The sequence below is a fragment of the Sceloporus occidentalis genome, unplaced genomic scaffold, assembly GCF_023333645.1.
Source record: "Sceloporus occidentalis isolate IW3139 unplaced genomic scaffold, rSceOcc1.0.p SCAF_4, whole genome shotgun sequence".
In the NCBI taxonomy this organism is placed as follows: domain Eukaryota; kingdom Metazoa; phylum Chordata; class Lepidosauria; order Squamata; family Phrynosomatidae; genus Sceloporus; species Sceloporus occidentalis.
This window is the reverse complement of record NW_028316984.1, coordinates 64,792,006-64,816,355: the sequence shown is the minus strand read 5'-3', so window position 1 is coordinate 64,816,355 and position 24,350 is coordinate 64,792,006. Positions and strand designations below refer to the sequence as shown.

Here is a 24,350-nt window from a genome sequence, read left to right as displayed (position 1 = left end):
TTATCCTATATATGATTACTATAGCTAGAATTGTCTATCCTAGTTATTGGAGGCAAAAAAAGACCCCAACAGAAGAAGAGTGGATGTACAGATTAAATGAAGCAATGGAAATGGATATATTGACGGAATCTCTAAAAGATTTAAATAAGGAAGAGACAGAAAAAGAATGGGACTGCCTTAAAAGATACAGGGAAAATAACTAATCAAAAATGTATTATGTCTGATACATAACTCCCTAATTACATGCTCATTTCCTATTAGGAAATGAAAGACCTCTTACTTACAGATTTATATTTAGGAGATATAATATGGTTAATCATATAAAGAAGTGCATTTATTTTGTGGAAGCCACTATATATTTGATTTAAGAAGATTCAAAATCCAAGACCTTATGGACTTAATGTGATAAGAACTTGCTGGAGATCCCAACTGCACGTTATGCGAAGACCTCGCAACGGGCCTTTTCTACCTCGGCCCCTAGAATATGGAACAATCTCCCGGACGAGCTCCGCTCCACCACATCTTTAGATCTTTTTAAGAAGAATCTTAAGACCTCCTTCTTTTCCCAAGCCTTCCCCCCATGAGATGTCATTTTATGTTTCACCCCCTCTGTTGATGACCTTGTAATGTTTATGGATTCCCCCACTCAGCAGGCCGTGTTGTTATTATTGTGACTGTTTTTAAATGCTGTTTTAAATGTTTTTATCTCGGTGTATTTTTACCTAAATCTGTTTGCCGCTTTGATCAATAGTTGGAAAAGCGGAGTAGAAATAAACTATTATTATTATTATTATTATTATTATTATTATTATTATCTATATAGTGTGGTTTTAATGTTAAATATTATATATCAGTGTATTTGTTTATGTTTGACGTTTGTTTCTAATAAAAATTTTGGGGGGGAAAAATCATCGAATCCATGGATATTTAACCCGCAAATGAGGAAAGCCAACTATGCCACACAGTATGGAAGCTATGGAAGCCATCACTACACCACAATGTAATGATGGTTGCTAGATTAGAAAAGATTTAAAAGGAGACTAAATAAACCCTTGGTGGATAAGGCTAAAATAGATTACCTACATGTGTTGTTACATAACACAAGTAGAAAGGTACTCTTGTGCTCACCTCTTGCTTGTGGGCATCTATTTGGCAACTGTGGGAATAGAGTACTGGACTGGACAGGCATTCAGTCTAATACAACCCAAATCCTCTTATGATCTTACATTATACACAGATTTTTAAACAGCTTTAGTAAGTTAACAATGGAAGGAAGGACTACTGAATTTACTGCTACAGGAAGAAATGTTCCATACATGAAATACCAGTGAAGTGAATGGGGCAGTTCTTGTTTACCTTTCTGCCTCCTAGAAAGTTCAGATACTACTATTACTAATTTCATTATCACAGAAGGATACAGCACTGGCATGATTTATGCCAACGAAGACTGCTACACATCGCATCACACTTGACCATTCCCTCTTAAATTTATGTGGCTCTCCCAGATGTTTATCCATGCAGGGGTACAGTAAGCCAATCACAGCTGTAAAAACAAACAAAACACAAAAACAATTAAGAGATCTGCAAAATCCATCATTCGTTATCACTCTTTTCTTAATTTGCTATTTTCTGACTTGTAAAAATCTGAAACTCTTCTGGGATGTTACAATCTGGACACACTCTAAATGTCTTTTAAAAGTAGGTTGTCTTACAGCAAAAGCCTTAATGTATTTACTTTCAAGCTAGTTCAACTGACTTCAATAAGATTTACTCAGCAATCTGAGTAATCTGCCCCCTTCTGCCTTTTCATTATACCAACTGTCCATTTATATCTACTTTTTTGGCCAGCACTAACACAGGTGATCATTTGCCCACTGCTTATACTTATCTAGTCTGACACTCTACAACACAACACCAGTTTCACTGGGATGCAGAGGAGATTTTTCAGTGGAGAAATATTCTTAATGCAGCATCAATGCAGAAGAATAGAACCGGGTGCAAGATCTAAAATCCACCAGGCCAAAAGTACTTCAGCTCACATGCAAAGAAAGAAGTTGTATTGCTTTCTAGTAGTATATTTTTAACTGCATGAATGCTGCTCTGTAGAGACCAAGCTGGGGTGTGTAGGACACATGAGAACACCACTGGGAAGACTAATATAAAAACTCAATATACAGTGCTTGGTACCACATGCAGAACAGTTGAGATTAGGACCATAAAAGTTGATAACTTTTACTTTTAACATAGGCATATATCTTATCATAATGAGGAGTTTTGTTTTTGCTTTCTAAAAGAAAACTACAAAGTTATTTTCATCTCTTTATATATTATGAATTATCAATGTAGCAGTGTGACAGAAAGAGGAAGCAAATAAAGACCTTTGAAACAGTATCACAATAAAATGGTCAGTACAATCTAAAAATTATATAAAAATATATTAATAATATATCCTTAATGTTGCCTTGTGAATTTCCTTGTGGATCCCCAGTGGGAACATAAGACGAGCTTTTTTTAAAAAAAAAATGATAGGACTAGTTCATGTCAGGAAGCATGTTCAGTCACACTATCCTAGATCACAGTGTTCTCATAGAACGAAAGAAAGCAACACCTCTCGTTGTTGTGTGCCTTCAGATCGTTTCTGACTTATGGTGACCCTAAGATGAAACCATCATGTGGTTTCCTTGGCAAGTTTCTTCAGATGGAGACTGTCATTGCCATCCTCTCAGGCTGAGTGAGACTTGACCAAGGTCACTCAGTGGGGTTCTATGTCTGAGCAGGGATTTGAACCCCGATATCCAGAGTCAGAGTCCAACACTCAAACCTCTACACCAAACTGGCTCAGCAGCTTTTCAGTTGTTCTTGTTGTGTGCCTTCAAGCTGTTTCTGACTTATGATAACCCAAAAGTGAACCTTTAGGTTCATGGGGTTTTCTTTGCAAGGCTGGTTCAGAAGAGGTTTGCCATTGCCTTCCCCTGAGGCTGAGGGCATGTGACTTGTTCAAGGTCACCCAGTGGGTTTCATAGCTGAGCAGGGAATCGAAGCCTGGTCGCCAGAACCGTAGTCCAACACTCAAACCACTATGCCATGCTATTGGTCATAAACATTAACATTCTTAAGCAAGCTAAGGGCATTCTGTACTTTCCCTATATATTATATTTTAAACAATACCAGAAGTGATATGTTACTTGCTAAGGCCCACCACAAAGAGTAGCCCTGTGTGTCTGTATTTGTGCATACACACACATGCAAAACACACGCAAAACAATCCAACATTTTGCATCTGGACCCACAATGACCATAATTGCCAATTTAGCCTTCCACTGAAGAAAGTGCAAATGAAGCAAAGTTGAATAGCAGTCTGACTATGAAAAAAACCAAACAAACAGGAAGTTAAGAAATTAAAACAAAACCTCTGTAACTGTAAACAAGATATTTGAAGAGGAAGAAAAAAATGACAAATTTTGACAAATTGGACAGAAAATTCCTTTTATATCTGAGTCCTCTGTGAAAGGTGTGGTATATCAATTCAGTGAAAAGGCAAATAATCAGATAATGGATAATACTTGGATTTGAGATTATTTTTAATGGGGAATGAACAAAAAATCTGTTTGCTAGACAATGGATGGTTCATTGTCCTATAATGGAATATATTGAAGAGAACCTGAAGAAAACATTTTCTTATTATGGAAGTTTGAGAATTCTTTCTCAGTGTTGCCTCCTGACTTCACTACCAAGGGGTTCTGCACATGAATATCTAAAACAAACATTGAAAGAGAGACAAATATGTATCTACCATACCAAGAAAAACCAGGAAACATCAGTTTATAGTTGCTCATCTCAAGTATAGACATTCAATATCTCATGCTTTTCACTCATAAAAGAATTACATCTCACCACTGCTCAGATCTCTTTAACTACACATCGTATTTTTGAAAAGATACTTTCTATTAATCTACTCATCTCACAACCAGAGAGAGAAAGACAGAGAGAACTTTTGCTATTGACAAATAACTAAACTAAAAACATTAAGACAGACTTCAAGGCAGTGAACAGCACATAGGGACTCTGGGCAAAGACTTTGAAGTCCTTGGTGGACTGGACTGAACCTGTAATATTTTCCCAAGTGGTTCCTTAGGATATCTACTCTGTTTTGCCATACCTGATGCTGTTCCACAGCAAAGTGGAACCCACCAAGCTGATGAGAAGATACTTGTAATCACATCTGGTGGAAACAAGGTGACGTTTCTCTGAATCTGTAACAAGTTTAATACTAATGCAAGAAAAACACCTATTAAAAACAGGACCACCCCACGAAGCATCAAGTTTAGGCTGTGGCTGGTGACTGAAGAAATATATGGGCCACACTCTCTTGGTGTAGATGGTTGAGCATCCTCATCTGCCATGGCCTTGTGCACTTCCAGCAACATTCAGTACAGAAGTTTGCAGCCTAAGGAGGAGAACCAAGCAATCCTATTTTTCTAAATTCAGGACATCGTCCAATTCCTATTTAAAAAGACAAAAGAATTAAAGCAAACACATATTTAAATGTTCTCTAGGGAAAACGCACACAGCACAAAGGTTCTTAACAAGAAAAATTCTATGGGCAAAATTCTTCTTCCTTTTTTGACTTATGACCGAGAAATCCAAGTTGTGTGAATTCCTCTTCTCACCAGCCCAGAGAATGCATGATACTCAAAATTATATGGATTGAATTTATCTTGAATCTTGTTATTCGAATACGGCGCGCACACACACACACACACACATATATTAAAAAAACTTTTCTATAAAACAATTGCATTGTCTTCCTTCTTAGACACAAGTTGAATTCAGCAATTTTATCATATAAGCCATATGCCATAATCTTTATATCCCATGTGTCTTTCCTGGAAATCAATTTCCCTCCTATTATTAGAAATGCATATTTGAGCAGCTGTTGACAGGTGTTCAGTTAATTCTACTTCTGATTCCACTATCCTTTTACATGACAAAATTATATTACAGCGGTCCCATTGCATATGCAGGGGATCCATTCTGGACACACACACACACATACCCCAAATAAGTGAAAACACACAGGACTTCAAGTCCCGTTCATTCCAATGGTGGTATGCTCTCGTGTACAGCGCAGGCACGGGTGCCATTTTGTCCCCCTAGGCTTGCCTTCTGCGTGAGCTCAAGTCCACAGATGGCATGCCCGTGTATGGCGTGGGTGGTCTGTATTAATGATTAATACTGTTATTATTATCTACAGACCAAATTCTATGGCTTTCAGTTGTTGTTGCTGTTGTTGTGTGCCTTCAAGTTGTTTCCAACTTATGGTGCCATTAAGTAGAACCTATTCATCCAAAGTCACACAGTGTTTTTCCATAGCTGAGTGGGGAATCAAACCCTGAGTCCTATGCTCAAACCACTACACCACACTTGTGCACGTTCAAGTACTATTACATAAGTTAATATGCATATTGAATGATTCTACCCATTCTCAAATGAATCCCAGGACAGTCAGACTCAGTATATGATTAAACTACTCTAAGGTCTTTTGATATAAGGCAGGATATAAATATTTAAATAAAGGTGTCAGGTGCAATTGATGTGCACCTAAAAACAGAGAAGACTGGGATCATTAATGACTTCATTAACTTGCATTCTGTATGTTTCAAGATACATCATGGGGGAAATTTGCTAAGGCATCCGGGCAAGATACAAAGTTTGACATTATAGTTCACCAATTTCAGTAGGTCTCCTTAAAATATGACTATGTCTAGATCCAATATTCTGCAATTATTCATGCTGGATTAAGAGTTCTCTAGTTACTCTTACATTAGAGTAAGTCCACAGACATATGTCAGACCCTGATCTGTTTTTTTGAACTGTTGATTTGTTTTTTAAACTGTTGACTCAGAACCATTTCTTTCTTTCCAATTTTTGCTGATCAACAAACATGGTGATGTTTGAGTGTCCAGTGCCTTAAGAATGACATCTGCAACACTTTGAAATGCTAGAAGATAAGAAAAGGCCTGGTCTTGGTGTCTCTAGCAGTCAGCAAGAGTATTCTAATATGCATAGTATTGGAGTAAAGATAGTTCTTTGATCTTCTAACAAAGTGAGTTCACAGGTGCCAGCAAAAGAACAAGAATTTATCCCAAGTTTCACAGAGCAATGTTCCAATAGAACACATCAAGAGATGTGAAAGCCCCATAGAATAAAAAAGAGAAAAAGATTCAAGGGTGTATACCATATATACTCTACTATAAATCAAAAAATGTATGCCCAAAAATTGAACCTAAAATCCTGGGTCAATTTATGTACGGGTCAGTACAGTAATACTGCTTAGAAAGGTCCTAAAAAACAGACCACCCCCATGTGCCTCAGCAGTAATTTCTAAAAGAGCTGCCCACAGAGGAGTGTGTGTGTGAAAGAGGTGATTCCCTTTCCAATTTGATGTTAAAACCTTCAAGGCATAGAGAACTAGTATAAGAAATGCATACAGGTACAGAGAGGCAATTATGAAAATCAAGCCTGATGCTCACTTGCCTTAGCATTGGCAAGATCAGTCTGGGCCAAATACATAAGCAGCCTTTAAAAACAAAACTTCATTCAAGCCATATGATTAGAAATAGTAAATAATAATAATAATAATAATAATAATAATAATAATTAAAAAACCCTTTCTCCACCTACCAGTAATCCCTAATCTACACCCTTTGGATATGAATGGCAGAATTCTCTGCCCAGACACCTCTTTTTTCAAGCTGCCAATCAATATTCTTGTTCTACATGGATTCAGTGTCACATTCATGTACAACAAGTATTTTGACTGACAGCTTAGTCACCTGGAACATTAAAGGAAGGGGAAACCCTAAACATTGTTTTATACAGTATGAAGCTGCCAATTGTTTGCATCTTTTGATAGCTCTTATTCATGAGCAAGCAGAAGAGATGTAGTAGCAAGAGCCTGCTTGTTTTCCTTATTCCATCTCTTATTCAGCAGATGCTCAAGGCAGACTGAAGTATCTGCAGCTATGAAGTACTATACTGCTGGCCTGTTCTTCAGCACCCAACAGAACTGCCATGTGGGAATGGTAAAACTAGAAACACTCTTACAGGCGCTACTACCACAAGCATTTAAATATAAAACACAGCTTTCAGTTTTCCCCTCCCTCTGTGTGACTTCAAGTCATTTCCAACTTAAAACCACACTAACGCAAACCTATCAGTGGGTTTTCTTGGCAGTATTTGTTTAACAGGGTTTGCAATTATTTGAGTCTGAGATGGTATGACTTGCCCAAAATCATCCAGTGGGTTTTCATGGGAGAGAGGGGATTCCTGGGCTCCCAGGGGAGTTCTAGTCCAACCACTACATCACTCTGGCTTTCTGTGTTTACTTACTCAGTGATAATCAGGAGGAAAACAACACTTGATTCAGAAGACCTGCTTTTAGATATACAGCACATAACATTGTATAGTTAATGCATGCCAGGACAAATGCCTTTCTTCTTATTTCACTTACTTTGAACTAGAAACTGCCTTCAGTTTTCCTGAAGAGTATACTTTTTTTTTTATCTAGGAAGCTACTAATTGGGAAGGTTGGATGAAAGCTAGAATGTGAAGTCCTATGCAGCAACAGCTTCCTGACATTTTTCTTCCAGATGATTTCTTCCCAGAAAATAGGCTGCTAATTCAAACTTGTCTGAAAGGCAAGCCCTGAAATGCTGAGATAAGAATCGCATGCAGCTGCATTTATTTCAGCTTCTGCTCCTCTGCTAGAAAGCAAAAACAAAGAAAGAAAGAAAATAAAAGAAAGGGGGGAGCCTTCAAAATGACACATGTCGATCTCTATTTTTAGCCTACTATAATTGTTAAGATCTATTTGGAAAAAACACAGAAATCATAAGTAGGCTGGATCCCCACTGTATAAGTATCACAGACAGTGATAGGAACTAATTAAAAACAATTAAGATATAAATTAAGTTGAAAACTTGTCAGCAAAACAAACACTTGCTTAAATTTATTTTTAATTTAAGTTGGAACCTCACTATTAATTCATCCAGAATTTAGGTATTAATAAATTAAATTATTAAGTAATTCAATGAGAGACAGCACTAAAGGGACAGCCAGTTTTACATTACACCAAGCCTTATTTTCTTGGATCCCTCCCCCCCAAAAAAACCCTACCTATTGCTTTTTCTTAGTCCCTCAGGATTGGAGAATCAATGGCTCAGGTCACTGGGCTTCATCCACTTAAAAGTGGGTTGAATTGTGTTAAGGTTAGTAGTCTCAGAGCCCATACAGACAGGCCAAAATAAAGCTGCTTCAGGTCACTTTGGCAGTATGCTGTTTATATTATGCATGCATCCTAAGAGGCCAGAAGTCATACCAAAGCCACACTCCAGTCCTAAGGAACGGAGCGCAGCTTCTGGCCTTTTAAGATGTGTGTGTCATTTAAACAGCATACCTCCAAAGTGACCCAAAGCAGCTTTATTTTGGCCTGTCTATACGGGCCCACAGTAACTGATTCTCACACAACTCACTTCTAACAAACAACGAAGAATCCATATTACTGAAACCAGACATTTCTTTGTGTCTACAGAATCTGGAATGATGACGAAAAAAAATGCATAAGAACATAATTTAGAGAACTTTCTGCTATACTTTACAAAATACTGAAAGACACACCTTTAGCCTGAGTCACTAACGTTCAATTCTTCAGATACAAAAATGTATTAAGTTTAAAATAACTGAGGTAAAAATAACTTAGATGTTGTTATCCTGAAAAAAAACTATAGATCAAAAGAAGGAATCACCACAAACCTGATTGATATTTTACATTTAAAAAGAAACCAGATTTCAAAATCCTATTCATTCATCAATGAAGTTATATTACTGGGTGCGGACTTGGGAGCTTCAGGTTGAAGTCATGTAACTCAGTGGGTAAGGCCACTTGCTAACTTTCAGCTTGAAGTACTTCATAAGGTTGATGTAGTGATAAAAAAGACAAGAAGAAAGGCACACGTCACCTTAAGCTCCATGTAGAAAGGGATAGTATAGCATAAATAAATACTAAATATTTCTCCCCTATAACATTGTCTCCTGCACAGCAGTGTAAAGATTTCAGTGTAGTAATAAATAATTAAAATGGCATGTATAGCTCCACCCATCTAACTGAGAATCTAAAATACTCAATATCCAGTTAAAAAGTATATATGCATATGTGTGTATCATTTTCACATCAGATGCTTCAATAAATACAAAAAAACCCTCCACAGGAATCTGTTTATTTTCATTCATAATTACAGTATAATAATTTCATTAATGGCAAAGTTAAATTATTTTAAATCAACAAGTAGTAAGAGCTTGGAGGAAGTGGGGATAGTCAGGCGCAGCATAGAGGCTCTTCACCTATTCCAGAAACTACATTCTGAAACTCCACACTGGAATCAGTAAGCTAAGGTATCGGTGAAAAGGAGTGAGATTATTAGGAAGGAAGAATGGGGGAACAAAGTAGTTTTTGATAAAGAAACTGGGCTTTCAAAAATCCATGAAGCTGTTTCCTTCTTTCTCACAGCCAAACAGGGACAAGAGGAGGCTGAGCTGGAAGTAAAATCATGGATGGGATTTTTAACTTTGCTCCAAAACACACTGCAGAAATATTCCAGTTTGAAACGACTTTAACTGCCCTGGCTCAATGCTAGTGAATTCTGGGAACTGTAGTTTTGTCAGACATTTAGCCTTCTCTGGTGCTGCAATAAACTAGAATTCCCAGGATCCCTTAGCACTGAGCCAGGACAGTTAAAGCAGTCTCAAACAGGATTATTTCTACAGTGTGTTTTGGACCCTTCATTCTGGTAAAGTTTTTCATGTAGAAATGCAATGTACTTTTTCTAATTTAATAATGAAAATTATGTTCCATTCAACATACATGTAATCAAAGTAGATTTTAAAAGGATATTAATAATTAACTGAATGTGTTAATCCTTTCTAATTAACTTTTCTATTTCTGATCACAAACTGTCAAGAATGGTTTGTGTGGACATGTTAACACTACAGTGCACGTAAATTCAAATTAGTCTTCCTCAGAACAAGGCTATGTCCAATGTCCATTGACCACCACATATTTCTATAAATCCCCATGGGACAAAACCAATTTGATAAGGCTGGAATTTACCTTTCTGCCCTTTTCAAACACAAACATAACCAATGCAAAAGAAGACAAAATGAACCTCTCTTCCTTCTGCTCTTTAACTTTTTGTAATCAGATATTCCAGGCCTCTTTCCTTCCAGCCAGGCACAATATCAAAACTGAGGGGCCCATTCAGACTACCTTTTACCCCAGATCAGAACCCGGGTCATTTGGAAGCAGAGTAAAAGCTTATCTTTTTAAAAAAAAAAAAAAAAAAACAGGTCCGGCGAATATGAACTTGTCCTCGATCATGATCGGGTCAAGTTCAGGGAAGGGATTTAGGTCAGAGGGAGGGCAGAGGGCAGAACATGCCTCCCTCCCCTTCATAGGGGTGTCGGAGGAGGATGAACCCGGGGAAAGAAGGGTGCCATGGAGGGCAGCATCAGGAGGAGGAGGAGGAGGAGAAGGAAGGAGCCGGAGAAAGGGTCAATTCAGGGTAGGGCAGAAGTAGGGCAGGGAATGGAGCAAGCCTCTGCTCTTGCAGGCAGCTTTCTCTCTCTCTTTTTATTTTTTATTTTTTGACAGTCTATGTGCATGCTTTTTGCTACAGATAGATACATATATAGATAGAATGTGTGTCTGCTGGTGCTACTTTCCCTTTCATTTCCTTGCTCCCAGCACGGCACTTTGCAATAGACTTTTTTTCTAAATTATTTTTTATATGTGAATGCTATAATGCGAATGTTTCAAATGTTTCTCTTTCAATTTGGCAAACTGATACAGAATGCTTTTGCTACTGTATGCATCTGTAAGGAATTCTGGGGTGGCTGAGGGAAAGCAAAGGATGCAGAGATGCCATTTGGGCTGAGGAATGAATTATTATTATTATTATTATTGTATGTGTATGAGGCATTCTAGGGTCGCAAGGAGGGAGGATGCAGAGATTGCATTAGATTCCATTTTGGGGTTGAAAATGGAGGCAGGTGAAGATCCATAATCTGTAGTGACCTAAATACACACAACACACACACACACCTGGTGGTTTTTAATTCTGACAGAATATGCACACACTCCCACCTGTTTTTTTTTAAAAGGAGGGAGGAAGCATACTTCCGATTGCCCAATGGCTGCAAGAAACGTCACCTTGACAAAAGCGGAACTGAATTTGATTGTCAGCAAAGGATTTTAAACCGGTTCTGCAAATGTGAACTCTCCACAAGAGCTGCAAGGGCATTCAGGGTTTAATTACCCTGATTGAGGTAAATTTTTAGTGAGCACTTGCTTCCAGGGACCCGATTCTGCCCAGTTCCATCCAGAGCAAATAAGTGAGTCTGAACGGGGCCTGAACAGGGAAAGAGTAAAGCAGAACAACTGGTCCAAAACACACTGCAGAAATAAAACAGCTTGAGACCACTTTAGCTGCCTTGGCTCAGTGCTAGGGAATCCTGGGAATTCTAATTTACTGTGGCACTAGAACTCTCTGACAGAAGACTAAATATCTCACAAAACTACGGTTCCCAGAACTCCCCAGCAATTAGCCAGGGCAGTTAAAGGGGTCTCAAACTGGATTATTTCTGCCGTACATTTTGGACCACTCTTTCACATACACATCCATAAAATCTTCCTGTTGAATCTTTGGGGTAGCAGAATTATATCAATTATATTAGAACTTTTATGTGCTAGCTTTGAAAACCAATACTTTTGCAACTTTGGCAACACCTAGAGGTTATTTTAAAACATGAGCTTTCATGCTGTTGGCATACTAACAGACTTCTCACAACCCAGATCTTCAACAGTCATCAACCTTTGTAGTTCTTAGGACCCTACTGCTTAGAAAGGTACTGCAGCCTTACCAATGAGAAATTATGAACAACTCCATAAATATTGACCCTATTATGATGCACTACACTAAAACTAGGTCTGCAAAAAGACCAATTCTAGGTTTTGTATATGATTTATAATTATATTCAAGATTTAACACATCAGATTTATAGATACCATAATACTACAATTACAGTGGGCCCTTGGTATCTGCTGGAGTTTGGTTTCAGGATCATCCCCCACCCACCCACCCTGTGGGTAACAAAATCCATGGATGTTCAAGTCCCATTAAACAATATGGATAGTAAAATGGCACCGCTTATATAAAATGGCAAAATAAAGGTTTGCTTTTTGCTATTTTCAAGCAGTGGATGCTTGAATCCGTGGAGAAAGCATCTGTGGATATGGAGGGCCAACTGTATTATCTTTATCTACACTCTCCTACCCACTCCCGAACCCAGACCCTGTTAACAACAGATGCATTACAGATGAAACAAAGGATTATAATTAAAATGTTAATGTTCAAAACAAATTAAAATATGCATTAAAATTTTAAAAAGCAATTAAAAACAAGTATTGCTTCCTATTAAAAACTCTTTCAAACAAACATTTCTGGAAAATCTGGTAGAATAGTCAAGGGCAAATAGGTATATTGTATTATTTGATTTGCTGCAGATTTTTGCAAATTCATATCAATGCTAAATCGTTGTCATTTTTATGCTCAAATTCACATCTATTCACCCTCCCTCTACTAAATTGTGAAGCCATGCAAATCCATGCGATGCACATCCTTGTGGATACTCTGGTAAAAACCATAATTTCTTTTTCTGAGGAGTGCCCACACACAAAAAGCCCAAATTCCTCCTAATCATGTTTGTGGAGGGACTGCATTCTATTCAAATAGAATAAGGAGTATTTTAATAATGTAGACAAACCCAAAGTCTTTCCCAGCTAAGAGGAGATCAGCAAGGAAGGGGCCTTTCTAGCTTCTCTAGGAAGAAAGTTCCAAAACCTTGGAGCATTCTTCTCCTGTATCCTCATCAGAAAAGAGAAATGCCTCTCTTGAAAACTCAGAGCCAAGTAAGTGTTGAATGGTAGAATACAGTCCTTCACAAAGTTTGGCTGTATAGAACTTTATTGGTAAAAATTAGCACTTTGGATTTTGCCTAGAACAGGGGTAGGCAACCTTTTTGAGCCGGGGGCCGGGTTGCTGTCCCTCAGACAACTGGGGGGCCGAAGCAGTGGGGTGGAGCTTCCACCCTCTGGGGGTGGGGCCACGTGCTGGGGGTGGAACTTCCACCGTCCAGGGGCGGGGCCGCATGCTCCGCCCCCAGAGTGATGATAATAATAATAATAATAATAATAATAACAACAACAGTTACTAGCATGGAAACTACTAAAATGCAATTCAGAATAGAAGGGAGAAAGCATGCACCACTGTCTCAACCCAGAAAAGCACAAGGTGCTGAGAGGAATTTTTGCAAAGAGAACACCAAGGGCAAGTAAATAATAATAATACTAACAGTTACTAGCATGGAAACTACTAAAATGCAATTCAGAATAGAAGGCTAACCCCCCTCCCCTAAAGAAGCAACCAACCTCTCTCTGGCTTGCTCTTGCTCTTGCTGGCTGGCTGGCTCCTCCTTCTTCCTCCTCCTCCTTTCCCTGCTCTTCTATTCATAAGGAGGAGGAGGCCAGAGGGCAAGGTGGAGCCCGATGCGGGCCCGGTGCAGCCCCTGGAGCGCTGTTGGAGTGCTCCATGGGCTGCACCGGGCCTCCTAGATGGGCACCGCCATTTTGTTTTTCAAAATGGCGGCCGAAGTCTCGCGTGACCTTTGCCATCCTGAGGTCACGCGAGACTTCGGCCGCCATTTTGAAAAACCAAATGGCGGCCGGAGCGGCGCGAAAACGGGGGCCATCGGCGGCAGGACTGTGCAGGGGCTGGCAGGAAGGCCTTGGCGGGCTGGATCCGGCCCACAGGCCGCAGGTTGCCGACGCCTGGCCTAGAAGCAGGCTGGTAATCAGTGGACTTGTTTAAATAAGGAAATTGTACACTCCCTGAAATCAACCCAAGTTAACAAGACTGACTACACCTCTTTGGACCAAACTTAACTTTCTGGATGCTCTTCACTACACAGTAAACCCTTCTCCCTGCTAAGAAATATAGAAATCAATAAATTACAGACAAACTGCAGGTGAAGTTTGCCTGACCTGATAGAGTCACCACTTAGCTCTTCCTGCCCCTCACCTCACAGGAGTGTAGTAACACAAAAATATTTGTGAGCCATTTCCTTGGCTGCATGCTACTGTCTGGCAACCAGGAAAAGCATGTATTTAAAATTCACACCAGTGTGACAGCATGTCTCTTAGAGAAATATTCCTGGCACTGATCCAAATTTTCATTAGCAAATAAATATCCATAGGCTATTAATTATTGTTGTGCAATATACCAGTTATATCACATTTATTATGACTGAGTGACACAATAGGAAAGGCAAGGGAATGACTAGAGCAGGCATAGGCAACCTGCGGCCCGCGGGCCGGATGCGGCCCGGCAAGGCCTTGGGACTGGCCCCAGCCTGGTCCTGCTGCCGATTGCCGCTGGGGCCTTTGGCCTCTCGCATGAGGGGGCATGGTGGGGCAATTGTCTATAGAAGCCTCAGAAACATGCATTTATCTTAACTTTTTTTAAAAATCAGCAAATTTTTTCACGTGTCCTCCATTTGAACATTTTGTCCTACATTTGTCCCGGTTTATTTATTTAATTTTTAAAAATTATTTAATTATTTATTTTTTGGCTTCGAACCCCCAGTTGTCTGAGGGACAGCAACCCAGCCCCCGGCTCAAAAAGGTTGCCTACCCCTGGACTAGAAGTTTAAGCCTTCACTCTTGTGAAAATATTGTTCGTTTATTGGTCATAAAAGTTGGGAGGTTTTGGAAATAATGTTCTACTTTAAATGCAGAATACTTTAGTGCAATATTTATAAATATTGAGTTTTAAACTTAACATGTCAAAAATGATGAGGAACAACTTTCCCAAACTAATGAAAAGATAGCTAAATGTGCATTAAAAAAAATAGATATTCATTAAAAAATTAGCCTTAGACATCGTATCTGAAACTGCTGCATTCCATACAAGGATCTCTCTCATTTGTACTGTACTATACAGAAAGTGGAGTCACGTATTTTGGGATGTTGTGTTCACCATGCAATATTTGCAACAACTATGAATTTCTACCTACATGGAGTGCTGCATTGCAATAGTTTCTGCCCTTTGCGAAAAGCCCAGTAGGATAGAGATCTTTGTGTTAAAGGTAGCTTACAAAGGCACTGTATCAGAAGCAAAAATGTGGAGCTTAATTCAAACAGTCGTAATCATATTAGAATCTAAGCTCAAAAACCATAATGTTCATTAGGTCATACAGGTTTGTCTGTAGACAACTGATCACATTATCATAACCATATCGGTAATCTGAAAGCCAGCACAGTGGCTAAACCACAGTGGTTTAAGTGTTGGACTAGGACCTCAGGAAACCAGGTTTGATTTCCTGTTCAGCAATGGAAGCCCACTGGGTGACCTTGGTCAAGTCATACTTTCTCAGCTTTACAGAAAGCAATGGCAAACCTCCTCTGAAGAAATCTTGCCAAGAAAACCCTGTAACACATTCATTCGCCTTAGAGTCATCAGGATGACCTGAAAGCACACAACAACTGAAGCACAGTGGTGACACTATCATTCAACTCAGTGACGACATTCACACATGGCAATGTGCCATGCTTTATGATAGCAATGCTATAGCTATACATAAAATGAAGGAAAGCACAGCTTGTTTACCAGATATCAGGCCTGTTACAGAAGCAAACTATAGTTCTGAGTCAATTTGCTGCTGCCTAATAAAACTATGGATTGTTTGTAGGGGTGAATTTGTACAAATCATAACTTGACTTACCATTATGTGCAAACATGGCCCATGAGTTTTAAGAGATTAAAAGTTCTCATGTGACAATTGCCTGAAGTACTCATGGGAGAGGTGCCATGTGATTCTGTACAGAAAGTTACTAGGTGGAGATACTTAAAACTTTATGTCAAGTAAGATCAGAATGGACATTGCAGTCAAGAAATAAGATGACTAGCTTGAAAAAACTAAATAAGATCCTAAAATGTAAAGATATACAACTGAGCATCAAAGTCAGAATCATCCAAGCCACTGTATTCCCCATTACTATGTACAGATGTGAGAGCTAGACACTGAAGAAAGCCAGCAGAAAGAAAATCAACTCATTTGAGATGTGGTGCTGGAGAAAAGTGCAGAGAACACTGTGGACAGGTAAAAAGACAAACAGATGGGCCCTTGAAAAGACCAAGCCTGAACCTCCCTGGAAGCCAAGATGATGAAACTGAGGCTGGCGTATGCTGGACACATCATGAGAAGGCACCACTCACTGGAAAAGACAATGAGGCCAGGGAGAGTAGAAGGCAGCAGAAAAAGAAAAAGACCACATGGCAGATGGATAGGCTCGGGCCTGGTAACGACTGGCGCTATGCGCCAGCCTGGGGCTGATTTTAGGGCTCGGGAGAGTGAAGCGTCTCTACACTCCTGAGCCTTCCGGCGTTGTGAGCCGTGTCCAATCTGCGTGGCGCACAATGGATGTCACCGCGCCGCTGCAGGGCTTTTGCACATTGATATAATGGAAATAAATGAATTATTTGTTTATTAATGATTTGACATTGTTTAATTTATTCTACATATATATATATATATATATATATATGTAGCACTGATAGACTACAGCATGATAACTATGGATGGCTGCCTGCCTTGTTGTCTCACACAGAGCACACTGCAGAAATAAAACAGTTTGATCCTATATTAACTGCCCTGGCTGAATGCTATGGAGTTCTGGGATTTGGACTTTCATGAGCTATCTAGTCATTCCTGCCAGAGAGCTCCGGTGCCACAACAAACTACAAATCCCAGGATTCCACAGCACTGACCCATGTGGCCTAGGGGAAAGGAGTGGCATGACTCCCACGTTGGGAGGAAAGCAAGAGTTTAAATCCAATAAACAAATAAATAAACAGTATGGCCTTCTATACTGTGTGGTGTCATGGTTGGAGCATTGGACTACGACTCTGGAGACCAGGGTTCAGGTCCCTGCTTGGTCATGGAATCCCAATGAGTAACCTTGAGCATGTCATACTCTCTCAGCCTCAGAAGATGGCAAGGGCAAACCCCTCTCTCTGAAACAAACTTGCCAAGAAGAAAACTAAGCCGAAAACAATTTGAAGGCCCACAACAACAACATTGTATCAGTTTGTATGTCACATTTGCAAGGTAGTCGTTAATTAGGAAGAAATGTTGCTTTAGGGTCTGCTGTTAAGTTGGATACAACTTGAAAGCACACAACAACAAAAACAACATTATATCAGTTTACATGTCACATTTGAAAGGCAGTCGTTAATTAGGAAGAAGAAGGTCTCCAAGAAATGTTAAGGCAGTGGTCTTCAAACTGTGCTCTTTAAGGGATTTTGGACTTCAGCTCCCAGAATCACAAACTATTGGTCAATGTGGCTGAGGCTTCTGGGAAATGAAGTCCAAAATATCTTAAAGAGCACAGTTGGGGGACCACTGGCTTATTATACCTTTGCCTTCCCCTGAGGCTGAGAAAGCGTGACTGGAACCCAGTGATCCCCAAACTGTGCCCTTGTAGAGACGTTGGACTTCATTTCCCAGAAGCCTCAGCCATGTTGGCCCAACAGTCCTGGATTCTGGGAGCTGAGATACAAAATCCTTTCAAGAGCACAGTCTGGTGACCACTGGACTCCAAATGCATCTGAGGAATGCTCCCCAAACTGTGCCCTTGTAGAGACGTTGGACTTCATTTCCCAGAAGCCTCAGCCATGTTGGCCCAACAGTCCTGGATTCTGGGAGCTGAGATACAAAATCCTTTCAAGAGCACAGTCTGGTGACCACTGGACTCCAAATGCATCTGAGGAATGCTCCCCAAACTGTGCCCTTGTAGAGACGTTGGACTTCATTTCCCAGAAGCCTCAGCCATGTTGGCCCAACAGTCCTGGATTCTGGGAGCTGAGATACAAAATCCTTTCAAGAGCACAGTCTGGTGACCACTGGACTCCAAATGCATCTGAGGAATGCTCCCCAAACTGTGCCCTTGTAGAGACGTTGGACTTCATTTCCCAGAAGCCTCAGCCACGTTGGCCCAATAGTTTTGAATTCTGGGAGCTGAAGTCCAAAATCCCTTCAAGGGCACAGTTTGGGGACCACTGCCTTAACATTTCTTCTTCCTAATGTTGGGGTCTGCTGTAACAACAAAAACAACAACAACATAATTAAATGTCAGAATGCATGCCCCATTTGCAAGGCAGTCATACAAGAACCATAACAGGGCTGGAGGAGACCCCAAGGGCCATCCCTGAAGAGGAGGAAAAACTCTCCCCCTTCTCCAAGAAAGGCTGCCTTAGGGTCGCCATAAGGCGCCCAACAACAACGACCACAACCACATAGCCTTCTGCAGTCCTCCTCCCCAAGATATTCACGTTGCCTCCCCACATTCGCCCATGTAACCCCTTCCCACAACCTGCCTGCACCCCTTCTGCCCTGAGTAAGTCCACCAATGCTGCCCTCCTCCTCCTCCAGCCCCTGATCCTGCTCTCCCTCCGCCATCCTGGGCTACTCACTCTGCCTCCGCCATCTTGTCCCGCCCCTGCCTGCCTCCCAGGCCCCGCCTTCCCCGCCGCGCAGGCCCTTGACAACAACGACAACAACAACAACAGCCAGGGCACCTGACTCTTCCAATGAACCTCAAAGACAGCAAGGGTTGTGGACTCCAACTCCCAGACGCCTCGCTCAGCTTGGCCAGCGGCCGGGAATTCTGGGAGATGAAGTCCAGCAATAGACTTAGAGAGTGGCTGGTGCCTTCCAACCGCCTCAGCCATAGCATAGCACCCTCCTTTCCCAGTACATGTCCCACAGGCTTCTCTCCAAGAGGAATTCCCAAAACCTCCCCCATTTTGAGCATGACCAAGAAGCATGGGTTTTCATTTATATAAGTGTTTTTACCTTTTATTTTCTGGCAAGGAGGAAGTCCAAACTGTCCTCCATTTTGAGCAGCACTAAAAAAGCATGGATTGATATTTCTATGAGTGTCTCTGGCTTTTATTGGGTCATGTCCTTCAATTTTTCCTTGAATGCCCTCCATTTCGCATAGCCTTGTCCTCTTCCTTTGCGGCAAGGACATCTGGCAGAGTGAGCAGATGTCACAACTACAAAGGAGGACACGGTACCGTAACATGTAGGACACTCAAGCAAAATATGTAGGCCATTAGGAAAGAAAAGCACACATAAATGTAAACTAATGCTGCTTGACCATGCTCAAAATGGAGGACGTTTTGGGAATTCCTCCTGGATAGAAAACAAAAGCTAAAAACACTCATATAAATATAAGTGCATGCTTCTTGGCCGTGCTCAAAATGGAAGATGTTTTGGCATTCCTCCTGGACAGAAGGTTGAAATGGAGGACATGCCCTGGAAAAGGAGGCCTTCTGGTCACCATGGCTGAGGTAGGTTGATGGTAGGTGAAGTTCACCAGCCAATCAACCACCTGCCTGTCTTCTGGAAGGAAGGTTGCTTCTACTCTGAGGCAGGAGGGGAAGCCCAGAGTCTTGCCTGTTTGTCAGCAGCAGTCTGCCTTCCCCAAATATTAGTGCTTCAAATATTGGATAATATGGCCATGGCAAACCCCTCTCCTCAGGGCTGCCATAAGTCGGGGGGGGGGGGGGGACTGTTACGGTCAGCTTTCGGTATCCACTGATTTTTTATCCACAATTCAAGCATCCACAGCTTGAATGTGTGTGCGTGTGAATTGTAAAAGCAAACTTTGTTTTTGCTATTTTATATACGGAATACCATTTCACTATGCCACTAGATTTAATGGGATTTGAGCATCCACAGATTTTGATATCCACAGGGAGCCCTGGAACAAAAGCCCAGCAGATACCAAGGGCCCACTGTATTACTACAGTGTAGATAGCAATAGCAGGTTTATTTATATACCGCTTCATGCCACCTATGCAGTCTCTAAGCGGTTCACAGCTAGATCAGTGGTTCCTCCAGATGTTTTGGACTTCAACTCTCAATCAGCATGGTCAAATGCCAAGAATCCTAAGAGTGGAGGTCCAAAACAAATGGAGGACCACTGGTGTAGAGGCATCCAGAGTTGGCATAAGTCTGAAATGACCTGAAGGTACACAACAACAACAGCAACAAGTGAAGAGTTGCCACAATATCATTGCTTTCCTTTGTTTTTGGGATAGTGAACATGTCAGCGGGTGTTGCTTGTTACCTGATTGCGTGACAAGCAAGACTTCCTGGAAATTGCTTGCTTCGTGGAAAAATAGGTCATAACTCTTACACTGGTTCCTTATTTTCCAGCTTTGTATTTACACCTCAATGTTATGTACATTTTCTTAGATCTGGCAGGACTTTCCATTGGACAATAAGTACAATCTTGGGAGTGGATACTTATGGTTGCCCTACTTGTTTGCCTCATAACAGTGGATCCTTGGATTACCTGTGTTTGCCAAGTTAAAAGCTTTACAAAAATGCCCAAGTGTTGTGGTGGTTGTTGTTTTTGCTGCTGCTACTTGACAAATTGGAATTTAAACAGAGCAGAAATCAGGATGAAAGACAGGATGGCTACTACTGTTGTGAAACAAATAGATGCAGAGAGGAAAGTTAATCACACTTGAAATATTGCAGAACAGTTGTAAATGATCAGCCTGCCCTGAGCATTCAAGAGGGAGCATCAGCATACCGCCAGTGAAGTAAACACATTAGGTTCTACACATTTGCAGATCTGATTATTTGTGGATTTGATTATTTGCAGATTTGATTAATATGGTTTCTAGGAATGTATAGATCTTTCAGCATGACTCTGCCAGAAGTGGACCATAGAGTCACACTGGAAGACCTAGATTTCCAGAGAAAACACTTCTATAGGCATTTGTAGGTCCTCCAGTGCAATTTTGTGTTCAACATCTTCCGGATAGTGGCCATAGAGTTGCAATGGAGGACCTAGGGAGGTATCCTCTCAGGTTAAAAAAAAGGGGGGTGTTATTTGTACTTTTTTCACTTTCACGGGAGTACTGTGCCTTTAACCCCAGCACATGTGTAGGGCCCACTGTACTCAGTTTCTGTACTTGGAATGTGGAGAGGTATCTTTGTCCTGTCCAGTGAATAAAGTAATTGCCTGAATACTTTTTTTCTTTAAAAAGTAAAAATGTAAAAGGGAAATTGATCTATATTTAATCGTGTAGAATTCATCCAACCCACTGAAGTTGGAGGAAACCTCCATTTGGGAATAATGGTTTTCTTGCGCCCAAAGTTTATAGTATGGTTGTTGATACCATTTCCATGTGTTTCCTTTTCTTCTCAGATCCTCTCAGAGAAGTATGGTGAATAAATATATGAAAGTGGAACTTTTCCCTTCCAATCAGCCTCTAGGAAACACTCCATATGCTGAAAAAGATACTGCTAAGAAGTAAATAAAATATCAATCCTTAAGTGTAAATATATTCACAGAATGTTATCAGTGTTATAATGCAATATTTTAAACCAGTCAAAATAAAAAATAATAACTGAGGAATTAATATTCATGTAGGTTGCTTTTGGAAAGAAGCGTTGTTTTGTTTTCATCATATATTCCTATCTCAAAGACCAAATGCTCAGTATTTTCAGTTTATTGATAAAGCAGAAATGACTAATGTAACTCTACCTTTAATTGATTTAATTAGATGAATTATCAAATAAAAGACATGTACCATTTTAGAAATGTGTGTTTCTTCTGGGTGCTTGCAGTTGTGAAGATTATATATTTATTATTCTGTTTGCTATTTTGAGCTGCTGTTTGTAGATTTCTTGCAGGATAAGAAAATTCTTTTCCTAAGGTGATCTGACCTTTTCTAGTAAAGATAAGCATTCTTGGACATCAGTCTTCCCTGAGGCTAGACACTGTCACACATGCGATAATTGCATCTCAGAAGCTTATACACATCTCGTGGATTAATCAGCCAGATTCTGGCATGATTCAGTCACTCAACTCAGTGGAATTATGGTAGATCACAGCCTGTCTCAAAATCACTTCATGTGTAACCACAAAAACACTGGAGCCAGAATCCTGTTGGGATACAAAGCTAGTGTACAAAGAGTTATGCACAGCAGCCATTTGCACTTTCTTGGAGGTTGCATATGTTTGGTCCTAGTATATAGCTAGTCATTCTACAAATGCACACATGGCCTTCTCGCTTAAATTTGATTTGTTGGGTGAGGATCTAATAATAGATAGTTGCAGAACAATAAGGCCTTGCTGCCTGTTGTACAATTGATTGTCAAACTGTGGGATCCAATTTTACTAAGTTCATTTAGACTAAGTTAAAAGTGTACATGATGTTGGCTTGGTCTGCTTTCCACCTGTTTGATCCTCAACAATTTCAAAAATATATGTACAAACAAAACAAACAAGCTTCATTTATATACCACTTCATACCGCCTAAGCAGTGTCTAAGTGGTTTACAACTGTAAGCTAATTTGCCCCCAACAATCTGGGTACTCATTTTAGTGATCTCGGAAGGATGCAAGACTGAGTCGAGCTTGAGCCCTTTTCCTGGTCTTGAACTCGCAACCTTATGGTTTTGAGTGAGTGGCTGCAGTATAGGCATTTAACCACTGCACCACCAGGGATCGAGTGATGTGTAAATTTGGTTTTGCTTTGATGTAGGATAACAACCTCCGCTGAGTATGTGACTAGGAACCTATTTAAGGTTCAGTTTTTCCTTTGTTCTGGGTTCCACGTTGTTGGCAGGCAGGCACTCTGTCAGTCTGCTTCTCCTGGCGTGGGTCCACGCACCCCTTTCCCTATCTCCTTTCAGTGTGTTGCTGCATCTACCTTGATTCCGAGGGAAACCATCTCAGGCGAGTATCTACCATTAGAAGGCCTTGTGTTCTCTCGTCACTTTTCCTCCCTTTCTTCTATTAGCCTTGAGTGATTGCATGAATAAATGTATGTGTGTGAGTGTTTGTCCCCCTGTGTATCAATAAACTAACTTAAAATTCAAAGACTTTGGCTTTGTGTCAGTTCCTGGAAGCTCTGGTCTGTTGGTATACAGGCTGTGATTTGGTCCCAAAAAGGGTATTTGTAAGGAGCCCAATATTGGTGTGTTGAGCTAATTAATATCCCCAAAATTTGAGCAATCATCCTTACAAATTGGTACAAAATATATGTACAAAGGAATGGCATGCATGGGACCAAGGGCATACATCTTGGGAAAATATTGCCCTCCTTGCTAAGTGCTATGTATGTGGTAAGAAGCCAAAAAAATCATTGTGCCCCAGTAACACTGCATGAATCACACCATGACTAATTAGCTGTTGTGTTTCAGTAAGTACATATGAATTTGCCATAGACCACAAGGTGTACATTTAGTTACTATATTTTTCCCCCTGAAGCTATTGGCCTACAGCAAGCAGAAACCAATAAGTGCAGTTTGTGGTATCTTATTTTTGCCAGTGTCACATCTGTCAAAGTTAAAGATGGGTCCTCTTTAAATACCTCAAGGCCTGCTACAGAGAGGAGGATGCAGGTTTATTCCCTGCTGCGCCTGTAGGTGGGAGCAGGTTTAATTGTTTTACGTTAAAAGAGGGTAGATTTTGATTGAAAATTAAAAGTAACTTTTTGAGAATAAGAGCAGAGCAATGGAACTAATTACCTAAAGAGGTGTTAGTGTCTCCTTTACTGAACATCTTCAAAGAGGTTGGACAGCTACCTCCTGGGAATGCTTTAGCTGGAGATTCTGAACTGAGCAGGGGCATCAAGAACTGACTTCATGGCCCCTGTGACCCCTTCCAATGATGATTCTATAAAACTGATGGCAGTTTGACAAATGTAAGAAAGGCCATCCAACTCCCACTACTAATCCCTATTTTAAAATGTCTAATCTCTATTTTAAAAACTAAAAAAAGTAGAACCTACCACATTGTGAAGCAAGCTATTTCACAGCTGAATAGCTCTTAGCATGAGGGCTGTATCTGCACTACCTAAATAATCCAGATTGACACCATTTGGGGCCCATTCCCACTTGTGGAAAAATCAGCATTGGAACCTGGCTCCACTCCGTTAATGAAAGCGGTTCTAAAAGGCCACTCGTTCAGACTATGAAAGGGACCTTGTTTGGAACCGCTTTTTTAGCTAGAACACTTGTCATTCCCACTGGAGGAGCCAGGGAAGGAGACAGCTCTTCACACACACCCAACTCCTTTCTCACAGGGGAACCTTATTTTTGGGGGGTGGGGGGGATAGAATTGATCACAAAATCAATCTATTGCAAAAG

General features: G+C 40.5%; 1 protein-coding gene across 4 annotated transcripts in view; it reads right to left on the bottom strand.

Annotated features, from left to right (window-relative positions):
- The window catches only part of INSIG2 (insulin induced gene 2), a 30,428-nt gene extending 11,751 nt beyond the window's left edge, over nt 1-18,677 (bottom strand). The window contains exons 1-3 of one of the 4 annotated variants that reach the window (XM_089520165.1): nt 18,645-18,669; nt 4,160-4,503; nt 1,419-1,543 (exon numbers count right to left, since the gene is read on the bottom strand). In XM_089520165.1, the coding sequence (XP_089376291.1) occupies nt 1,419-1,543; nt 4,160-4,427 (393 nt within the window). In that variant the 5' untranslated portion in view covers nt 4,428-4,503; nt 18,645-18,669. Of the gene's footprint in view, nt 1-1,418; nt 1,544-4,159; nt 4,504-17,380; nt 17,419-18,644 lie in introns of those variants that run through there. The other 3 variants (XM_089520168.1, XM_089520167.1, XM_089520169.1) reach the window with 3 other exon arrangements.
- Nucleotides 18,678-24,350: the final 5,673 nt, after the last annotated feature.